This window comes from Aspergillus piperis (genome assembly GCF_003184755.1).
Source record: "Aspergillus piperis CBS 112811 unplaced genomic scaffold BO85scaffold_5, whole genome shotgun sequence".
In the NCBI taxonomy this organism is placed as follows: domain Eukaryota; kingdom Fungi; phylum Ascomycota; class Eurotiomycetes; order Eurotiales; family Aspergillaceae; genus Aspergillus; species Aspergillus piperis.
The window spans coordinates 251,908-269,372 of NW_020291595.1; the positions used below are offsets into that span (position 1 = coordinate 251,908).

At 49.9% G+C, this 17,465-nt stretch overlaps 6 protein-coding genes across 6 annotated transcripts; 3 read left to right on the forward strand and 3 right to left on the reverse strand.

Moving 5' to 3' along the window:
* The first annotated feature begins 12 nt into the window (after positions 1-12).
* BO85DRAFT_244061 (translation initiation factor eIF-2B subunit family protein) lies at positions 13-1,941 on the forward strand. Its single transcript, XM_025654866.1, has 2 exons — positions 13-279; positions 339-1,941. The coding sequence occupies exons 1-2, from the start codon at positions 137-139 to the stop codon at positions 1,801-1,803; spliced, it is 1,608 nt and encodes a 535-aa protein (XP_025517439.1). The 5' UTR covers positions 13-136; the 3' UTR covers positions 1,804-1,941.
* On the reverse strand, positions 1,884-3,523 carry BO85DRAFT_447404 (M20 family metallopeptidase). The gene has a single exon (XM_025659713.1). The coding sequence runs from the start codon at positions 3,361-3,363 to the stop codon at positions 2,080-2,082; it is 1,284 nt and encodes a 427-aa protein (XP_025517440.1). The 5' UTR covers positions 3,364-3,523; the 3' UTR covers positions 1,884-2,079.
* A 1,063-nt stretch (positions 3,524-4,586) lies between these two features.
* BO85DRAFT_447405 (X-Pro dipeptidyl-peptidase protein) lies at positions 4,587-6,892 on the forward strand. Its single transcript, XM_025659714.1, has 5 exons — positions 4,587-4,971; positions 5,023-5,436; positions 5,509-5,732; positions 5,791-6,173; positions 6,227-6,892. Exons 1-5 carry the CDS (start codon positions 4,791-4,793, stop codon positions 6,771-6,773), a joined length of 1,749 nt encoding a protein of 582 aa, XP_025517441.1. The 5' UTR covers positions 4,587-4,790; the 3' UTR covers positions 6,774-6,892.
* Positions 6,893-8,408: 1,516 nt separating this feature from the next.
* Positions 8,409-12,322, reverse strand: BO85DRAFT_476199 (ATP-binding protein; the record flags this gene model as incomplete). The annotated part of the gene is made up of 6 exons (XM_025662766.1): positions 8,409-9,502; positions 9,571-10,044; positions 10,103-10,397; positions 10,451-11,821; positions 11,981-11,992; positions 12,278-12,322. The coding sequence occupies 6 exons, from the start codon at positions 12,320-12,322 to the stop codon at positions 8,643-8,645; spliced, it is 3,057 nt and encodes a 1,018-aa protein (XP_025517442.1). The 3' UTR covers positions 8,409-8,642.
* A 450-nt stretch (positions 12,323-12,772) lies between these two features.
* On the forward strand, positions 12,773-14,967 carry BO85DRAFT_485994 (uncharacterized protein; the record flags this gene model as incomplete). The annotated part of the gene is made up of 5 exons (XM_025663359.1): positions 12,773-12,897; positions 13,115-13,298; positions 13,351-13,930; positions 13,987-14,067; positions 14,126-14,967. 5 exons carry the CDS (start codon positions 12,773-12,775, stop codon positions 14,965-14,967), a joined length of 1,812 nt encoding a protein of 603 aa, XP_025517443.1.
* A 407-nt stretch (positions 14,968-15,374) lies between these two features.
* Positions 15,375-17,017, reverse strand: BO85DRAFT_367597 (FAD/NAD(P)-binding domain-containing protein; the record flags this gene model as incomplete). Its single annotated transcript, XM_025655822.1, has 6 exons — positions 15,375-15,986; positions 16,058-16,423; positions 16,479-16,540; positions 16,604-16,755; positions 16,821-16,902; positions 16,975-17,017. 6 exons carry the CDS (start codon positions 17,015-17,017, stop codon positions 15,375-15,377), a joined length of 1,317 nt encoding a protein of 438 aa, XP_025517444.1.
* Between the last annotated feature and the right edge of the window lie 448 nt (positions 17,018-17,465).

Here is a 17,465-nt window from a genome sequence, read left to right on the forward strand (position 1 = left end):
CTTTCTTTCTGACAAGAAACGGCGATCGCCTCGCGCGTATGCTGATTAGCCGAAAGGCTTATTTTTTTTGCTCCTCTTTTTACATGCCGCATCGTACATAGCTTCACCGGGTGTAATTTTATCCACCGCATTCACAATGTCGCACAAGGAACAGCCTCACGGGTCGCAGCTTGAGAAGCGTGCTGTCGTTTCTTCATTTATTTTTCATTTTCCCAAGGGTCCGTCTGAGAAACCTGTTGTTGCGCTCTTCAAGCGCAGTGATAAAGTGCGGACGTACAGGTTCGTTTGCCCTGCATTATTTTTATTGCAGTAGTCCTCAACTCACTGTCGCAATACAGCCATCATCTCGCCCCGATCTCCGGCAGCATAAGTCGCAACGACAATTCTCCCATCGAAGCAGCGTGGCGCGAATTGGCCGAAGAAACCTCCCTCGACCAGTCTTCACTCATACACTGGCGCACAGGGAAGCCATTCACCTTTGAAGATCGATCTGTCAATCGCGAATGGACCGTTCATCCTTTTGCTTTCAAGCTGAAAGACCCATCAGAGGGAGGAAAAGGCGAAAGCGCTATCAAGATAGACTGGGAGCACGAGGGATGGGACTGGTACGATCCACAATCGGTGCTGGACAGGGAAGACTTGGAGATTGTCCCGCGTCTAAAAGACTCCCTGCGACGAGTCTGGTTCGAAGGAGAATTGAGCGAGCGCGCAGCCAAGGCGCTTTCACTGGGTCTAGAGCGTCTACGAAGCGACCACGAGAGCGGAGCGCAGGAATTGACCGCTATCGCGCTAGTGGCCTTCCGGGATTTCATTGTTCAGACGCAAGACGAGATAAATCGTGAGGGATGGTGGAAAACTGTTCGCATGGCAGCGTGGCATCTTATCAAGAATGGTCGAGAAAGTATGGGCGCCTCGACGATGAATGCTCTGATTGCCGTTCTAGATGAGGTAAAGGACATACTTGTGGACGAGCAGACAAACTCGCAGCATAAGTTGGAGCGGGTCCTGAATGTGCTCGATCATCATCTCAAGTGTCGGAAGAGTCGTCAAACGCAAGTGAAGGATGCCTTTGCAAATTACATTCGATTCAAGTTCCTTCATCATGGGGAGGCGCTGGACAAACTTACCATTTTGACTGTTTCGGCTAGCTCAACTATCCGGGACAGCATCTTGGAAGCGTATGCATCGCTGGACATCCGAAAGCTGGAACTTCGCATTCTCGAGTCGCGGCCACTATTTGAAGGCACTAGTATAGGCTCATCCATCGTCAGCCACTTCAAATCACGGTTCCTGGACACCCCCGGTAAAGAGCTGAAAGTGAAAATATACACAGACGCATCTGCCGCTTTGGCCGCCGCCAACGTGGATCTGTTACTTCTCGGTGCAGACCGCATATCTAGCACAAAAGGAGTGAGCAACAAGACGGGGTCATTACCAGCTGTGCTGTGCACAAAACACGTCAGTCCTAGTGCCCAAATTGCTGTTCTCAGCGACCTCGAGAAGATTAACTGTGTCGGGAGCGTGATTGATGATGATCATCATGAAGACAACGATCCGATGGAGGTCATCAGTGCCTGGCGCAACGATGGCGTCAAAGCCGTACGGGTGCTCGAAGACGGCATGAAGGAGGCTGATGCAGAGGGGTCGTTGACGGTCGAGGTGAAGAATACCTACTTCGAATGGGTGCCGTTGTATATGGTCGATGCGTTTGTTAGCGAAGAGGGCGTTATGGATGAGAGTCGCATTCGGGAGAGGTCGAAACAACTAGGGGAGACGGTTAATAGGTTTTTTGAGGATTTGTGAAGCTGCCATGTGTGATTGGGTTTAGGAACGGGATAGTGATGGACTGAGATATACTAATGATATTTACTATAATGTACCCATAATATACATACAGGCCAGCATGGTCCCTTTAAAGAATTCAAAGACCGGCCTCTGCTTTACAACTTCATGATGTCTATCTTCTCCAGGAAGAGATTCCCAGCTCCCCCTTCGACAGAGCAAACAGATTCTATCCGCCTACTAAGTCGAGGATATGTTTAGCCATTCTTTATAACCATGGTAACTACTCCATCTACATTAGTTCCTCAAAAACGTCAACGCAGCCAAACACAAGGCATCAACCCCCGTCCTCAACGTCGGCTGCACCACCGGCGCAAACAGGGCTGAATGATTCCCCGGAATCTCCTCAACCTTGCCCTCCTTCTCAGCCCTATCCCAAACCCCCTGATCCACACCCCCAAGCAACCAAAAACAGCTCGGAATACCCCGACAAGTAGCAAGGGTACTAAAGTCCTCGGCGATATTAGTCCTAGCCACATCAGGATCAAAATCCTGAAAATGCCCCGCAAACGTCTCCGCAACCCTCCTCGCCACATGCCCATCATTAACCGTAGGCGGAAACCTCCTCGTCGGGGTAAACACCGGCTTCACCGGCGAACCACTAGCCAGACACTCGGCCTGCACAATCCTCTTAATGCCCTCGATAATCTGCTCTCTAACCTCCAATTTCACAGACCTAAAATCCACCCCAATCTCCGCCCGATCCGCAATAATATTCTCCGTCTGACCCGCCTGCAAACTCCCCACCGTCACCACCGCCAAATCCGCCGGATTAATCTCCCGACTCACGATACTCTGCAACCTCACCACAATATGCGCCGCAAGCAACACCGGATCCACCGTCTGATGCGGCTGCGACCCATGTCCGCCTCGTCCAAACACCGTAATCTTCATACTATCCGCCGCCGCCATAATCGCCCCTTCGCGGGACGCGACACTCCCCGCCCGCATACGCATGACATGCTGGCCAAGGACTACGTCCGGCACGGGGATGCGCGAATAAAGCCCGTCGTCGACCATGGCTTGTGCGCCGCCTCCACGCTCTTCGTCCGGCTGGAATAGCACGATCAGCGTCCCGCTCCATGCGTCCCGCAGCTTGACGAGGGTTTCGGCTGCCGCGAGGAGACAGGTCATGTGCATGTCGTGGCCGCAGGCGTGCATGACGGGTCGGTCGTTGCCTTCTGTGTCGCGCATGGTGATGGTGCTGGCGTAGGGCAGGTTGGTTAGTTCCTTCACGGGGAGGGCGTCCATGTCTGCGCGGAGCAGGACGGTTTGGTTGTTTTTGGATTCGTCCGTGACATTGCGGAAGACGCCGGCGAGACCGTACCCGCCGATGTGGGTGTGGATGTCGAAGACACCGAGTTGGGTGAGATGCGCGGCGAGATATTCTGAGGTGTGTTTCTCCTGTCGGGAGAGTTCGGGGTGCGCGTGGAAGTGTTTGTAGAGGACTTCGTAGGGGGTGAGGTCTAGGGGGGTGGAGGAGAGGAGGGATGAGATGGTGGTGGTGGTGGAGTGAGTCATGTTAGTTGTAAATGGGTTGTTGATTAATGGTGGGTTATTAGGTATAAATTGGTTGTGGTAAAAGGAAAGAGATGCATGTTAGAATAAGCTGGTGTTTGATGAAGCTAACTAGTCCGTAATTGCTCTAGTTTTGTCACTAAGATGGCGGGCTGAGATTGCGTGTTTTGGAGAAGTGATCTTAGTCTTTGATGTGACTAACGGCGGATCGGTGGGGTGTATACAGAGCGGAGACTAAACATTGTAAGGTATTTTGATTGTCATGTTTTACTCCCTCATAGACCTGATAAATTGTCTGTATTGACTCACTTCTACTCGAAAATTACAGACTCGCTGACCAAGTAATACGCATAACTAATCAAGTATATTCTATTAAAGTCATCTGGATGGCTTTAAAGCTACGCCTCACCGCTTACCCCGCATTTTATTGCCGCTGTCACTCCGCATTAGCACTCGCTTATCGATAACCAAGCTTGTTACACTACGGAAGTCACAAAGAACCCTAGTATTAGATAGCACATCTCGCTAATAGCGTCACAAGCAAAGGCGCCAGAAACTGCTGATGAGTGCACGGAATGGCTGATACCGAAGTCCGAGTTCTCTTCCAAGCAGGTCAGGAGTGTCGGCATCGCAACGCCGGTCACGAATAAGAAGCAACCTACATGAAATGCATCGGGCATCTGGTTCTCCGACCTCCGTTTCGCCGCTCAAGCAATAATTAGGCTTCAGCTGCCGAACGCCGAGCTGTAAGCCCCGAACCCCGTCTCTATAGGGCGTTCCGATCATTCTGCGATCATGAGATTGGTCTTCGATTGAGATGTCCACTGTACGTCCTGATAATTTTGCGATCTGCAGGTGCATTTTAAGGTTCATTGGGGTTGTTTTGCTCTCAGAGAATAAGAAGCTTTTTTGTAAGATAAAGACAATACTTACATACAAATTCAAACATAGCTTTTTTTTTTTTTTTTTTTTTTTTAATAATAATAATAATATCAATATTATTAATAAAAATATACGATTTTATATGATATGTCCATACTACTTGTATCTCTTGAATGTTTAGTTACAGCTTTAGGCAGGATATGACTCCTCTTATTTTTACAATGCTTTATTGGTATATATCACATGTGTTCTTTCTAGCTCGATATGCATTGACCGCATACAGGGGACCTACAGGTCACTGGAGCAAGCATTTTGAGTTTGCGTCTGTTTCAAGGAAACAGATAGTGTCCTTTGTTTGAACGGGATGCAAGGTCGGACGCAGGAGAGAATTGATCATAACCGAGGCTAGTACCTCCCCCGCCTTCCCACGCTCGGTCTTTCTTTCATCTACTATATATTTGGGTATTCATTTCTGAGATGGTAGACTTCCTTTGCCCACTCTATCTCCTCGTCCCCTCAATATTGAGCATAGGAGTATATCATCCGAGATGGCCCTCAACCAATTTCTACGGACCGACCGTGAGACATACTCCTATGTCTTCATGAAGAATGTCGACATTCCCTTGAAGACCTCTGGCGAAGGAGTCCTCCGCGCCAACGTCTTTCTCCCCAAAGACGCCGCCCCATTCGGCTCGCAAACCTACCCGGTGATCGCAACCTATGGTCCCTGTTCGTATAGCTGCTAGCAAGTAACCCAATGCATCGCTAACAATCATTCAGATGGAAAAGACGTTCCGTATTCCGTCTTTAATCGAGGTAGCTTCGATGGGGTGAACCCACAGCACAAATCTGCCCATTCAGCATGGGAAACTCCAGACCCAGGGTTTTGGACTCAGCGGGGCTATATCGTCTTGAGAGTAGATGAGAGAGGAACTGGGCAAAGTCCAGGGAAGTTAGACATCCTGTCTCGTGGAACCAGTGAGACGTTCTTTGACGTGATCGAGTGGGCTGCTGAGCAGCAATGGTCGACCGGCAAGGTCGGCCTGCTGGGGGTCAGCTATTACGCCGCTACGCAGTGGAGTGTGGCAGCCCGCAGACCCAAGGGGCTGGCCGCGATTATTCCCTGGGAGGGCTTTAGTGACTATAATCGAGAGGCCGCTCGCCATGGTGGCATCCTCGCGGACCAATTCATAGGTCCGTCAGCACCTCCCCTGTGTGTCCCGATTTTCTCGATACTGACTGCACTGGATGTTTGGGATCGTACAGGGATATGGTGGTCTCGTCAAGTACTACCCAACCAATATGGCACTCCCGGTCGCTGGGGTGACCCGACTCTCGAAGGGGACCTGGATCCGGAGACCCGAGCCCAAAACCTGGCTGGCTTGACCGACAACGCCGTCCGGTTTCCGTTCGCGGACGATGAGCAAAACAAGTCTCGAGATTTTGCTGTTGAGGATGTCGAAGTCCCCCTTCTCAGTGTAGCCAACTGGGTAAGCCAGCAACGAGGCCTGCTATGAATACGAGCGTGTACTAACATCTAGGGGCTAGGGTGGTATTTTGCTGCACTTGCGTGGAAATGTGGTCGGATGGATGCGAGCGTCTTCTCGATACAAGTTTCTACGCTTCGTCGTTGGCCGACATGACTTACCCTTTTACTGGGAGCAATCGGCGGAGCTGCAACGGTCGTTTCTGGATTGCTTCTTGAGAGATGACGATCATGCGGGCTGGAAGACTACCCAGCCCCGGGTCTATCTCACTCTGCGGAACAAGGATTGCGACCCCAGGAATGAATTAGATCAACCGGGTCGCCCCGAGGCGGATTGGCCTATCCCCGACACCCAGTATACCAAGTTCTTTCTCACACCGAAGCGTACTTTATCTACCGCAGCTGCTAAGATGACGGGCACCTGTACCTACGATGCGCTCCATGGGTGGGTCATCCCTCTCCTGAACACATCACCTTCGTGGTCTAACTTCTGCACAGGGACCCTATCCAATTCCATTATACGTCCAGCTCTTCCATTGAGATTACGGGGCATATCGTCGTACACTTAACCATTTCCGCCTCTCGACTCAACCCTGACGATGCACCCCCTTCTGATATAGATATCTTCGTCACCCTGCGCAAGCTGGACAAGGAGGGAAATGAAGTGTTCTACACGGGCACCGTCGGCGATCCGGTTCCCGTTGTCAAGGGGTGGCTGCGTGTTTCGCACCGCAATGTGGATGAGACACATCCTTTGCACCGCCCTTACCTGCCATATCGCAGCTACTCCCGTGCTGATGTGCTGCCGGTGGTAGAGGATGATAAGTATCCAGTTGACGTGGAAATGTGGCCGACAACCACGGTCCTGGAAGCCGGAGAATCACTCGTGCTGGAGATTGCGGGTCACGATACGCAGGGTGTGGGCTTGTTTTCGCATCAGCATCCAGAGGATCGCGCCCCAAGCAAGTTTGCAGGTCTGAATCACGTAGAGGTGGGTGGGGATAATAGCTGGATTTTGCTGCCTGTCATCCCACCGCGGAACTAGCAAGCCCTCTGCATAGACGGCCAAATTCATCACCCTAGCTAGCACTAGTACACACTAAGCATCGCATTACTATCTTACAAATTCGTCCAGATATTAAATACCATATTATCCTCCAAAAATCGTATCCTGTAACCATCAACTCTCTTCAATCTCACACCCTCGTACATCATGACATCCCGTTCACTGCTCATCACCGGAGTTTCCGGATACATGTACGAAAGTCCCATTCCCAACAACATAGTACCTACCCCTACACCTCACAGTGGAGGAACCATCCTATCCGCAATCCTCGAAGACAAAAGCCAATGAACCGCGCAGCTCGACATTCACGCCCTCGTGCGAAGCGAAGCACAAGCCAACATAGTCCAAAAACTCGACGTCAAGCCTGTGATGTTCTCCAGCTTCAACGAGACAAATGTTCTCGAGAAGATCGCCGAAGACTTCGATGGTAATCCCCCTACGCCTCCACCTCCACACCTCACCATCATCCTCACCTCACCAAAAATCCAGTCATAATCCACGCCGGCGCCGGCTGGCACACTCCCTCCGCGAAAGCCCTAATCACCGGGCAAGGCACCCGAAAAGCCCAAAACCTCAACCGCGCAGCAGCAGTTCACTACATCCAAGGATCCAGAACATCGAACCTAAGCGACCGACCCTACACAGACAACCACACCGACACGCACCTCTTCACCGACGTTGAAGACATCTACTCCTACGAAAAGTACCGCGAATCGCGCGAAACATACCACCAACGCACGACCGACCTCACCATGTGCGAGACCGGCGATGCCCTCGGCATAACCACATACATCGTCATGGCACCGACTATCTTCGGCCAAGGCACGGGGCCATTCAATCGCTACTCGATCCAGCTGCCAGCTATGATCGCGGACGCGCTGAATTCCGGTGCCGTCAGCGTCGTCGGGAAAAGGGATTACCGTCTGGAGCCATGTGCATATTCAGGACCTGGCTGGCTTGTTTGTCGTGATGCTTCAGAAGATCTGTACAAGGGTGGAGATTCCGTCTGGGAAGAAGGGGATCTACTTCTGTGAAACGGGTGAGCATTCGCGCCGCGAGTTCTCGGAGAGGTTGGCTGTCGCTGCTTGCGAGTTGGGGGTCTTGCCTTCGGCAGATGTGAGGAAGGTTAGTCTGCAGGAGGCGGGGGAGAAGTTGACGTTGGGGAGTGTTTCGAGGGCGGAGCTGTCGTTTGCTGCGAAGTGAGTTTGGGCTGTTCCCTGTAGTTTATGAGGATAATTTGTGGGTAGGGGATATGATGAGATGCTGAGCTGAGGCTTTTTTTTTTTTTTTTTTCAGTGCTCGGACGAAGGCTCTGTTGGGCCGTGAATTGGGTTGGACGCCTTCGCATGGTGATGAGTGGGAAACTACTTTTCATGATGAAGTCAGTGCGTTTGTTAAGAACCCTCCGGGCGAGCGGGATGTTCCGGTCTTTTTGAGGAACGTTAGATGTACATGTGTATATATACGGGCTATGAGGGTATTGGGTATGTCAATGTGTTGAAAGATATATGAAGATAAGGTATCAGAATGGACACAGGCTAGAGAGGATATACTCTGCCGAGGATGTCAAAGTTGTCTACCTCGAGTTGTTACGTATTTTCTATGTGCCAACTGCTTTGGCAGATTGAATATAATTGGTTTTGGAGAACTTCTGGTTATGAAACATGTCTTAGAAGTACTGCTTCGTTCATTGTATCCTACCTAGTAGCCCAGGCCAGACGAGTCATGTCCAATACATGTCGATTTCTCAGCTTTCTTGTGAGTACTTGGTAAGGCCACGATAGCTGAAGGAGCTTTTGATAGCTGAAGGTTACTCATGAAGCAAATAAAGCAGTACAAGACATGCGATCACTGCTCATCACTGCCACTCCCCGATTCAGAAGATGAGGAAGACTCTTGCGGCGGCTCTTTCTTGGACTTCTTCGATGAAGACTTGGTTCTCGATTTACCTGCTTTCTTGGAGCCCTCTCTTCCTTTTGATTGATCCTTCTCGCCATCTTTACCCTTCTTCTTCTGGTGTGATCTTGATTTCTTAGACGGCTGGACCACCATAGGCTCGGAATCACTTTCACTGTTCTCCTGACTAGATCTCTCACTGTCACTGGTTTCTGTCTCCTCTTCGGACTCATCTTCATCGTTACTCAAAGTTGGCCATCGCATTTTCTTCTTAGACAATTTGGGCGTGGCTTGTTTCCGTCGGGAGGGGGTATCAGGGATTTTCTCGGTGAGGTCGTCCCGGCGAAGGGCATTATACTTTGCCCGTGTATCATCGGAGGTCCGAACCTGGGTCAGATATGACTCGAAATGGGCATTGGCTTTGGCCACAGTGTCGAGATGCTCGACTTTCAGCTCCGGACATGCCTCGCTATCGGGGTTATCTTTGATCTTGTCCCATTCAGCCAGTGCGACCGCCGTTTGTAAGGCGTTTTTGATCTGTCGGCCGTTCCAACGGTAGCCGTCTTTCCAGAGGCGTCGGGCAAAATCCAGAATTTCTTTCCTATCAAACTTGACTGGTATCGGGCAACTGCCATTTTGGAGCCTCAGGCGGCCGATCCCTTTTCTCCATACTTCAAGAGTTCGCTTGCGGTCCAAAGGAGGGTAATACAAGGCGCAATGGATGCGTGATGTGGCGGCTTCATCGAAGTCGCCTACCCGATTAGTTGTCAGGATCAGGATTCCTGAGTAACATTCCAGCACTCGCAAAAACACTGTATGCCGGAAATTGTCAGGGGCCATGGTACTTATGCATTGGTGAGAAACTTCTTAGATAACTTACCCGACACCAGGCTGTTTTGCCTGATATCTCCTTTAATGCGTTCACCGAGGAAGACATCTGCCTCATCGAGCAGTAAAACACAGCCCCATTTTCTGGCCATGTCGAAAAACCGTTCAAGGTTAGCTTCGACCTCCTGGGCACTGTCCCCACCAAGATCACCGCAAGTGATTGGAAATAAGGGGCGACCAGTGTGGGCAGCGACGCATTCCGCGGTGGACGTTTTGCCAACTCCCGGCGCTCCATGAAGGAGGATAATTAGCCCCCGTCCTTTTCCTTTCACAATGTCAAATTCACGCTTTACAAGCGAATTAGCCATTTCTGTGCTTCCCAAAGTGCCTCGTGCGCGAGCGTGGGTCTTAACCAGTGCTCGCACAATATCACGATGCTTCTCAGGCAAAACAAGGTCATCAAAGGGATCAGGTTGGTTTCCGCCGATCACATTAATCTCCGTAATTAAGTCAATGTCCAATGGATCTGTCGCAAAATTAGAAGAGCTCTGAGTTGCCTGGAAATATACTGCAAAGTCACGTACGCCAAGCTCGACTGAGGAGGACATATCCATAGACCCTGGGCGGGAGAAGCATTAAGCTATCGTCTGATAAGGCTTCAAGATCTTGATCCTCAAGGAGTGATGTATTCTGGATGAAATCGAACCGCAACTTGTTCAAAAGATCCTTGTTATCAAAGTCGCAGTCCTGGTCACGCGTTTCGTCGGGATTTTCTTCTGTCGGCTCGAAGATCACACCACCACCGTAATCTGGGAGATTCGTTGCCACCTCCTTACTCCGCAAAGCGAGCTCGAAGTCGATAATCACATCACTATCGATCTTACCAAGAATTGGTTAGGACAAACCTGGAATGACAGATATGTGACACAAACCTCTTCGTACTTGTTGAAATCGCTTTCGCGCAAATTCAATCCCTTATATCTTCTGTGAGATACTCCCGCCAAGTCGACGAATTTTCTACCTCGTTGTACAAGGATTTCACGAACTTGCGGTTCAAACTCTAGTGGATAGGCCTCCAATGCTGTGATAGGTAGCTGGCCATCATATGGTCTGATGGATATGATTTTAGGGAGCGCCCTAATATGTTTACCGTCAAAGTCAAGACAAAAGCAGTCGATGACCAGGTTTGAAGATTTCCTGGAAGACGCTGCCTTGAATGCCTCGACTCCTGCTGCCCTTCTTCCTCCACATACCTGTAATACCCGGTAGGCCTGATACTTGGGCTTCTTGGTGACGATTACCTGACCCGGATAGTACAGATGCCAGAGGTATGGAAAGGGGATGCGCTCCAGCGTTCCCTTGACGATCTGCTGGCGTGCTCTTACCAAATCCCCGAGGTCACAATCTAGAAAGTGAATAAGGGTTCTCAGACCATCTAGCAGAGTTCTGGCACGCAGCACATCATCCCTGCCTCCTGGGTAGGTGCCATCTGCTACGGGATCATCGGGAGGGTGTACTGAAGATAAATGCATTGTATAGTACGAGAAGGGTTCCGGGAGCCAGGAGTGTGTGCGTCTTACGGCTGGATCGTCTGGATATATCATAGCGAGTTTGGAGAATTCTTGTTCTTTTTGAAGCAGTAACCTGCGGATTTCTTCATGGTATGGAACGATGGCGCGATACGGAGCCACATGGTCATTATTGGAATTGTAAATACCGACAACCTCCTCCAGAGCCATTTGAAGAGCCCTGTTAACAATCTTGACTCGGGGTGGGAGAAAAGATCTCTGTATCCGTTCGTCACTGTGTTCACTTTTTATCGACCGTTGATGTGGCAGCCGTTCCGGAATTGTTTTGCAGGTTGATTTGCCTGCCTCCCCGCCAACATGTGGCACGTCTGAGGCAACATAAAGGTGACATCCAGCACAATAATCCTGAAATCCAGACCACTGGGCGTTTGGCACGTATATTATACCATTGCTTTCAACGAAGTACTTTTTTGCTTCCTTGTATTTCTTGAGAACATTTTTCACGGAGGGGTCATCATCGTCGGAATCGGAAACGGAGTTCATGTCACTATCAACGCCATTCGTATCGCCTTCTCCAGCTTCTGGGGACAAGGGGCGCTCTTCTCCATTAAGAGGTGATGGGTCCTCGATTGGAGCCTCCTGTGCTGTGATGGTAGTATGCGTAGGCGATATAGGCGCCGGGGTATCTATCTCAACCACTGTGCAGTCCATCCCGGAGTTAGAGAGACTCGTAGGCAATTTTGGCACGGTGTCGTCGGTTATGGGATCAATCACCTTCAAAGTGATCAATACAAGATAGTTATTCAAAGTGTCTGATTGCGATAGAATGATGGTAGAACAGGAGACTGGAATGCGCCTTATACTTGTTATATATTGGTTGGCACTAAATAGTTCTCAATACACCCCGTTCGAAGACGAGGAAGCTCCACTCACCTCTGAGTGCTTCTATATTGTCACACCTTCTCTCTTCTGTTTTTTTTTTTTTTTTTTCAACTAGTGAAGATGGTGGGGTAATTCTTGGGATTGGTTGGTCCAGCAAGTGCCATTATTGAGACCTCGCGTCGGGCTTTATCGGGCAACAGATGGTTCCCGAAGCAACGAGCTGAGGAGAAGGCTCGGTGGTGATAATGACGGTCCAATCGTATCCGAAGATTAGCGACAATATCCCTGTGAATCCCTGCTAGAACGCGTATCATGTGTGGGCACTCGGGCGCAAACTGCAGAACTTACGCAGTACACGTCGACGGTCTGTGGGAACTGCGAAAAATGCCTCATGTAGAGGGGGGAGGAGGGGGGAGGAGAGAAAAAGTAATATGTAGGCAGTCTGCTAAAGGCATTGCTGGGGCTGCTAGTCTGGCTCACCATAAGCATGGAGTCGGTCGATGGCAGAAAAAGCAAACGTCTTGGAGATAATGAGAGCCTGAATTACTGTCTCTGGATGGGCCCCCGCCCCCTCCTCCCTCCCCTTCCTTCCCGCTCCGACCACTCTATCTTCTGTTCATGTAGCTCGCCGCTGAATGATACCTCTTGAATATTTCCAAATCCTCAAGGGCGTTTGCTTCACTTACGGCACGATCCTAGCTGTTTCCGAGGAAGTCTTGCTTTATCTCCCGGATATCGATCTTGGTTCTCTCGGACTAAGCCTGGCTTGTAGCGATGCCTCCAACCTCACAAAAGTCAATCAGGCAGCTTCTTGGGACTTCCGAACAGATACACCAATCCAAGATGCACATTGTCGGCAGATATGCCCAGTATGCAGAACTTGGCTCTATGCTAGACCCTGCAGTTCGGTTCGACACCGCAACCCAAAGGTTTATTCCAGCTAGCCCTGAAGGGGATACTCACATTGCGTAAGACCTTTGCTCGATGTATTTGTCTATTCAGGGGAGTAGTACCTGACGAGGAGTACTGTGGCAGGACAAAGGTGAAACTTCCGCCGCCTTCGGTCTACGAAGAAGAACAAAAGTTTCTACAGGCGATGCGAGACTACGAAAACGATTCTAAAAATAAATATAAGACGGGTATCAAAGTGGACCAAGTTCACACCATGGAGGAGCTTTGAAATAGTGTGGATCAGGTCGCAGCGAAATACAAGAACAGCGAAGCGGAAAAGGGTGTGTGGAACCAGATTCGAAACGCATTCCGGAAACTGGGGGACCATGAGAACGCTATCAATGGATGGCTGGGGCTTCTGCCCTCCGAATCGAACTATTTGAGCGTTGTCTGTGGAGGACTCAAGTTTATCCTGCATGTATGGGCTCGATTGTGTGCATACGGTGTCTATCACTCGCTAATAATAACAGGCAGTGGCACGTGCCAAGGAGGTGCGTAATGCCATCGTCGGTGGCCTCCGTGATATTCCCATATTACTGGGTGGTGCTCAGAGGGTTTTGGCAATTTATAAGACGTCTGAGCCTCTCCGGGCTTGCAGCGATGCTCTATACCTTGCAGTTCTAACAGCTCTGGGGCAGATGCTAGCATATACACAGAAGCACACTCTTAAAAAGGCACTGGGGGCAATCATGCGAAATTCAAGCTTCCAGATGGCCATGACCCAAAGTATTGAGGATGTGCGAGAATGCAAGGATAAGTTCAATGAGGAGGCTAACATATGTAGCATGCAGATGGCTATTCAGATCGAACGGTCATTGCAGGGCATTGACAAAACGGCTACAGGTACTCGTGAAATGTTGGAGGACTCTATGGAGCTTATCTGTAGCGAGGTTAGAAGGACGCAAGCGCTTCAAGCTCATGATAACAAAACAATCGAGGAGAAGATTGACAGGAGTAACCAACTCAATGAAAAGATTAACTCAAAGTTGAACGCACTCCTGGTCTTATTTGAGTGTAACCCACAATTAGCGGATGAAGCATACGTCAATTGTGAGTCCGGCTTCACCATACTCTCCCTTTGTATGCTAAGATTGGTTTGCGGAAAGCTCAAGGGTTTTATGCGCCTCCTCCATACGCGATGATGTCCTATGTATCTGGTCACACAAGTCACCGCGTGGCCCAAGAAGGTCGGTTCAGAAGCTTGAATTTATACGGAGGATAGACCTGAATAACTGATACGCCCAGCTTCAGTATATTCCCAACGCGACCTTCGTGCCATTGTCCGATCAAGACTCATATATGAAGAACATCGAGCCCAGGCTGATGTTGTTGCTAATTACCAACTAGCAGGAAGGCTATCACTTGAAGACCAAGATCGTTGCGTATACGTGATTCGTTCACCCGAGCTGGCAGCCTGGATCCGTACGCCAACCTCCAGTATCTTGGTAGTGAACGGCAACGCACCTAGAAACCAATACCAAACGCCATGGACTTTCACTGCCGCCCGGCTGATATATACGCTCGACATGATGCGGGCCAAGAATTCCGATAACAAGGACCAAATAGCTGCGGTCCATTTCTTCTGCGGCGAGCATGTTGATACCAGCAGTGAGCTAGATTTTCCGACAACCATCGCGAACGAGATTCTGTCACAGCTTCTGTCTTCTTTCAAGCATATCGACCTTGTTCCCCTTCTTAAGATGGGCGAATTCGATGGGGACGACATGCAAGCCGTCTGTCAACGGATTGAATGCTTCCTAGATCTTCTGCCAGCGACAGCGGTTGTCTTTTGCATAATCGACGGGTTGTCATTTTACCTCGCTGATGAGCAGACATCTGAGCGGGCAAATGAGTTGCTTCGGTGGCTTATCAAATTGACACGCCATCAACAAAAGGCCAGGAAACACTTGGAAGTATGCACGTTCAAGTTATTTCTTACTGCGCCGCGGCAGCTTCAAGGATCGTATGTCACAGAGTTAAAAGCGGATGAAGTCCTAAATGTGCCAATCAGGCCTCCTAGAACAGGAGGCTTCACGGAAATGAAATGGGAAACTGGAGCGGGTGGCCAACTTGGCATGCTAGGATGAGGTGTTTGTATAGTAAGCGAATCATTACAACAATTTTGATATAACCTGAATGAGTACACATTCTCCTATACTTGCAGAGACTCTCCGTACAAATTTCCCACTGCGTAGTTGAACGATGCCTCGGTGAGTGATCTGTGGCATTCTTAGGAGCAAGAGCTTTCAATCTCCGGTGATATTGTCTCTGTAGTAAATTGATGGTCTCAGCAAGGTGATGAAGACTTACAATCTATATCCTCGAGCTTGTATACCGGCTGTTCTTCCAAAACCTGCAGCTCACTGACGGAGGAACCAGCTCGGATAGTCGTACGATTTATGAATCAAGCACGTAATATAAGTAACCAAGCAGGTAACCCACAAGCAGAAGCCATATTCTCTCTCAACACCCTCCAATCAACCTACCCAACCAACTAAATCTTACACCGACCTCCAACCCTCCCCAAAATCTCATCCACCCCCCTCCCCGCCTCCTCTACATCCCTCCCCAAATCACGAAACCACAACCACTCAAACCACCCCGCCTGCAACTTCCCCAACATTTTATAAATATCCTTCCCCGTCTCAGGATGCTCATAATAAAGCATCGTCGCCATCTCATGCGCCCGCTCCAGCTGCTTCTGAGCCCTAGGCCTCCTGACCTGATCATACCCCGCAAACCCGGCCTGGATATACGGATGCAAAAGATCACTGCCCGGAACATTTCGACAGATCTTAGCGATCACGTTAGAGAGTACTAACGCGTCTTCCAGCCCCTGACCGGCACCGGCAGCCTGGAAAGGCAGCGAAGCGTGCGCACTATCGCCTAACAGCACGACGCGATCACGGTAATACGTTGATGTGTAGCGGTGGTGAAACAGACCCCATCGGATGGGTTTCGCTTTGCGGAGGAGTCGGCGGAAGCGGTTGTCGATGCTTGGGTCGTTGAAGTCGGACATCATTGTTTCGTAGGTTACTTTCTGGGTTACGGCATTGGGAAGAGCCCAGGGTTTGTCGTCTGCTACACAGAGGAGGAAGTTGAGTTCCTGTTTCCCAAGATGGGAGTTAGTAAGTGAACTGTGGTATGTGGCTAATCTACCAAACAAGTCGAACATACCTCTCCGCCCGATATCAGGTAATGAACACAACAGCGTTTCTCACCCAGGTACATCTTCGCCACGTCCGTCAGGTCGCCGAAGATCTCCTTGCCTTTGGCAATGGGTATCACGCCGCGGTAGCAATACGAGCCGGCGTAGACTGGATTGACCTGGCTGGGGTACAGTGGTGATAGCACGTGCTCTCTCACAACGCTCTTGATGCCATCTGCGCCGACTAGGATACTGGCCTCGGCGGTGTCGCCGTCTGCGAAGGTTAGGGTGACTTTGTTTGGATGCTGTTGGATATTTGCTAGGCGCTTGCTGAAGCGGACTTTTTCAATTGGTATGAAACTGGTCATTGTTTGGAGAACATCATTGCGGTGCGCCTGATCATTATTAGCATGACTGAACTCGAAATGGGGGTGTCCAGGGGTGGCATACAGCTCTGCGAACATAGTCCGGGTGACCCCATGATGATTTGCCGTACCAGGGCTCTTTGAGACCTGCAGTGTTTGCCAATCAATAACTTGGTCACTGATTGGTTCCGGAGTGAAATATATGCATACCAAGACCCTCCTTTAGAAGCATCCCTTCAAAAAAGATATTCTGAGCATCTTCAGGCTTATTACCCATACAGAAGCGCTCAAATTTCGAAAGAAAGCCCTCTTCAATCATATCCAAAGCCAAGTCACCATTGGTTCCGAACCCTATGCCGGCCCTATAGCCAGTCAGAAAGCTGAACCGTGATTCCATCCAGATGGACGGCAAAGCAACGAAACTTACCCGACAGTGGAATATTGAGCTTCCTCTTCATAGACCGTAAATGGTACGCCCTGCTTGTGTAGTCCCATCGCCAGAGCAAGGCCTCCAATGCCGGCGCCTAGAGACAATCATTGGTAAATCCGGCGAGTTGAGTATGAGAGTGACTGCGACGTACCGACGATAGCAACGTGCATGTCTTTGACTTTATCTCCCGCCATGATAATGGCTTTCGGCTACGTTATCTGCTATTAGAGTTTCTGCCAAGGTTTCTGTAGAAGATTATTCTGTCGATCCTTTGACGAAGGCAAGACCAGCTGCTATCTCAATGACGGGCAAATGGACAGCCTCGCGTGCGGGGTTGGCGGGTTGGGTCGGATGTAAGCCCTCTGCATCTCGATAAGCGCGCTATGCGCGGATACTCCGACAAGAGCATGTTTCTGAAAAAGCCTAATGGTGAAATTGCTGATTTACTTTTGAGATGGCTGAAAAATGTCCAATCTCGTCCCTAGATTCTACCTAAACTCTGACAGGTCAGACGAGTGGTGGAGATCTTATATCTGTCGAAATAGTACTATTTAATTACTGCAAAATGGGTAAAGATGGCTAAATAAAGTACAACAAGAATATGGGAATACAAAATTTGATTGCACGGGTCGTTGGCTACTC

What these genes read in the sequence shown, in the direction of transcription:
- BO85DRAFT_447404 (XM_025659713.1), bottom strand. Translation starts at nt 3,363, where the DNA reads ATGACTCACTCCACCACCACCACCATCTCATCCCTCCTCTCCTCCACC.
- BO85DRAFT_244061 (XM_025654866.1), top strand. Translation starts at nt 137, where the DNA reads ATGTCGCACAAGGAACAGCCTCACGGGTCGCAGCTTGAGAAGCGTGCT. An exon ending in GATAAAGTGCGGACGTACAG is followed by an intron (nt 280 to 338) that starts GTTCGTTTGCCC and finishes GTCGCAATACAG; the next exon opens with CCATCATCTCGCCCCGATCT.
- BO85DRAFT_447405 (XM_025659714.1), top strand. Translation starts at nt 4,791, where the DNA reads ATGGCCCTCAACCAATTTCTACGGACCGACCGTGAGACATACTCCTAT. An exon ending in GATCGCAACCTATGGTCCCT is followed by an intron (nt 4,972 to 5,022) that starts GTTCGTATAGCT and finishes ACAATCATTCAG; the next exon opens with ATGGAAAAGACGTTCCGTAT. An exon ending in ACCTACGATGCGCTCCATGG is followed by an intron (nt 6,174 to 6,226) that starts GTGGGTCATCCC and finishes ACTTCTGCACAG; the next exon opens with GGACCCTATCCAATTCCATT.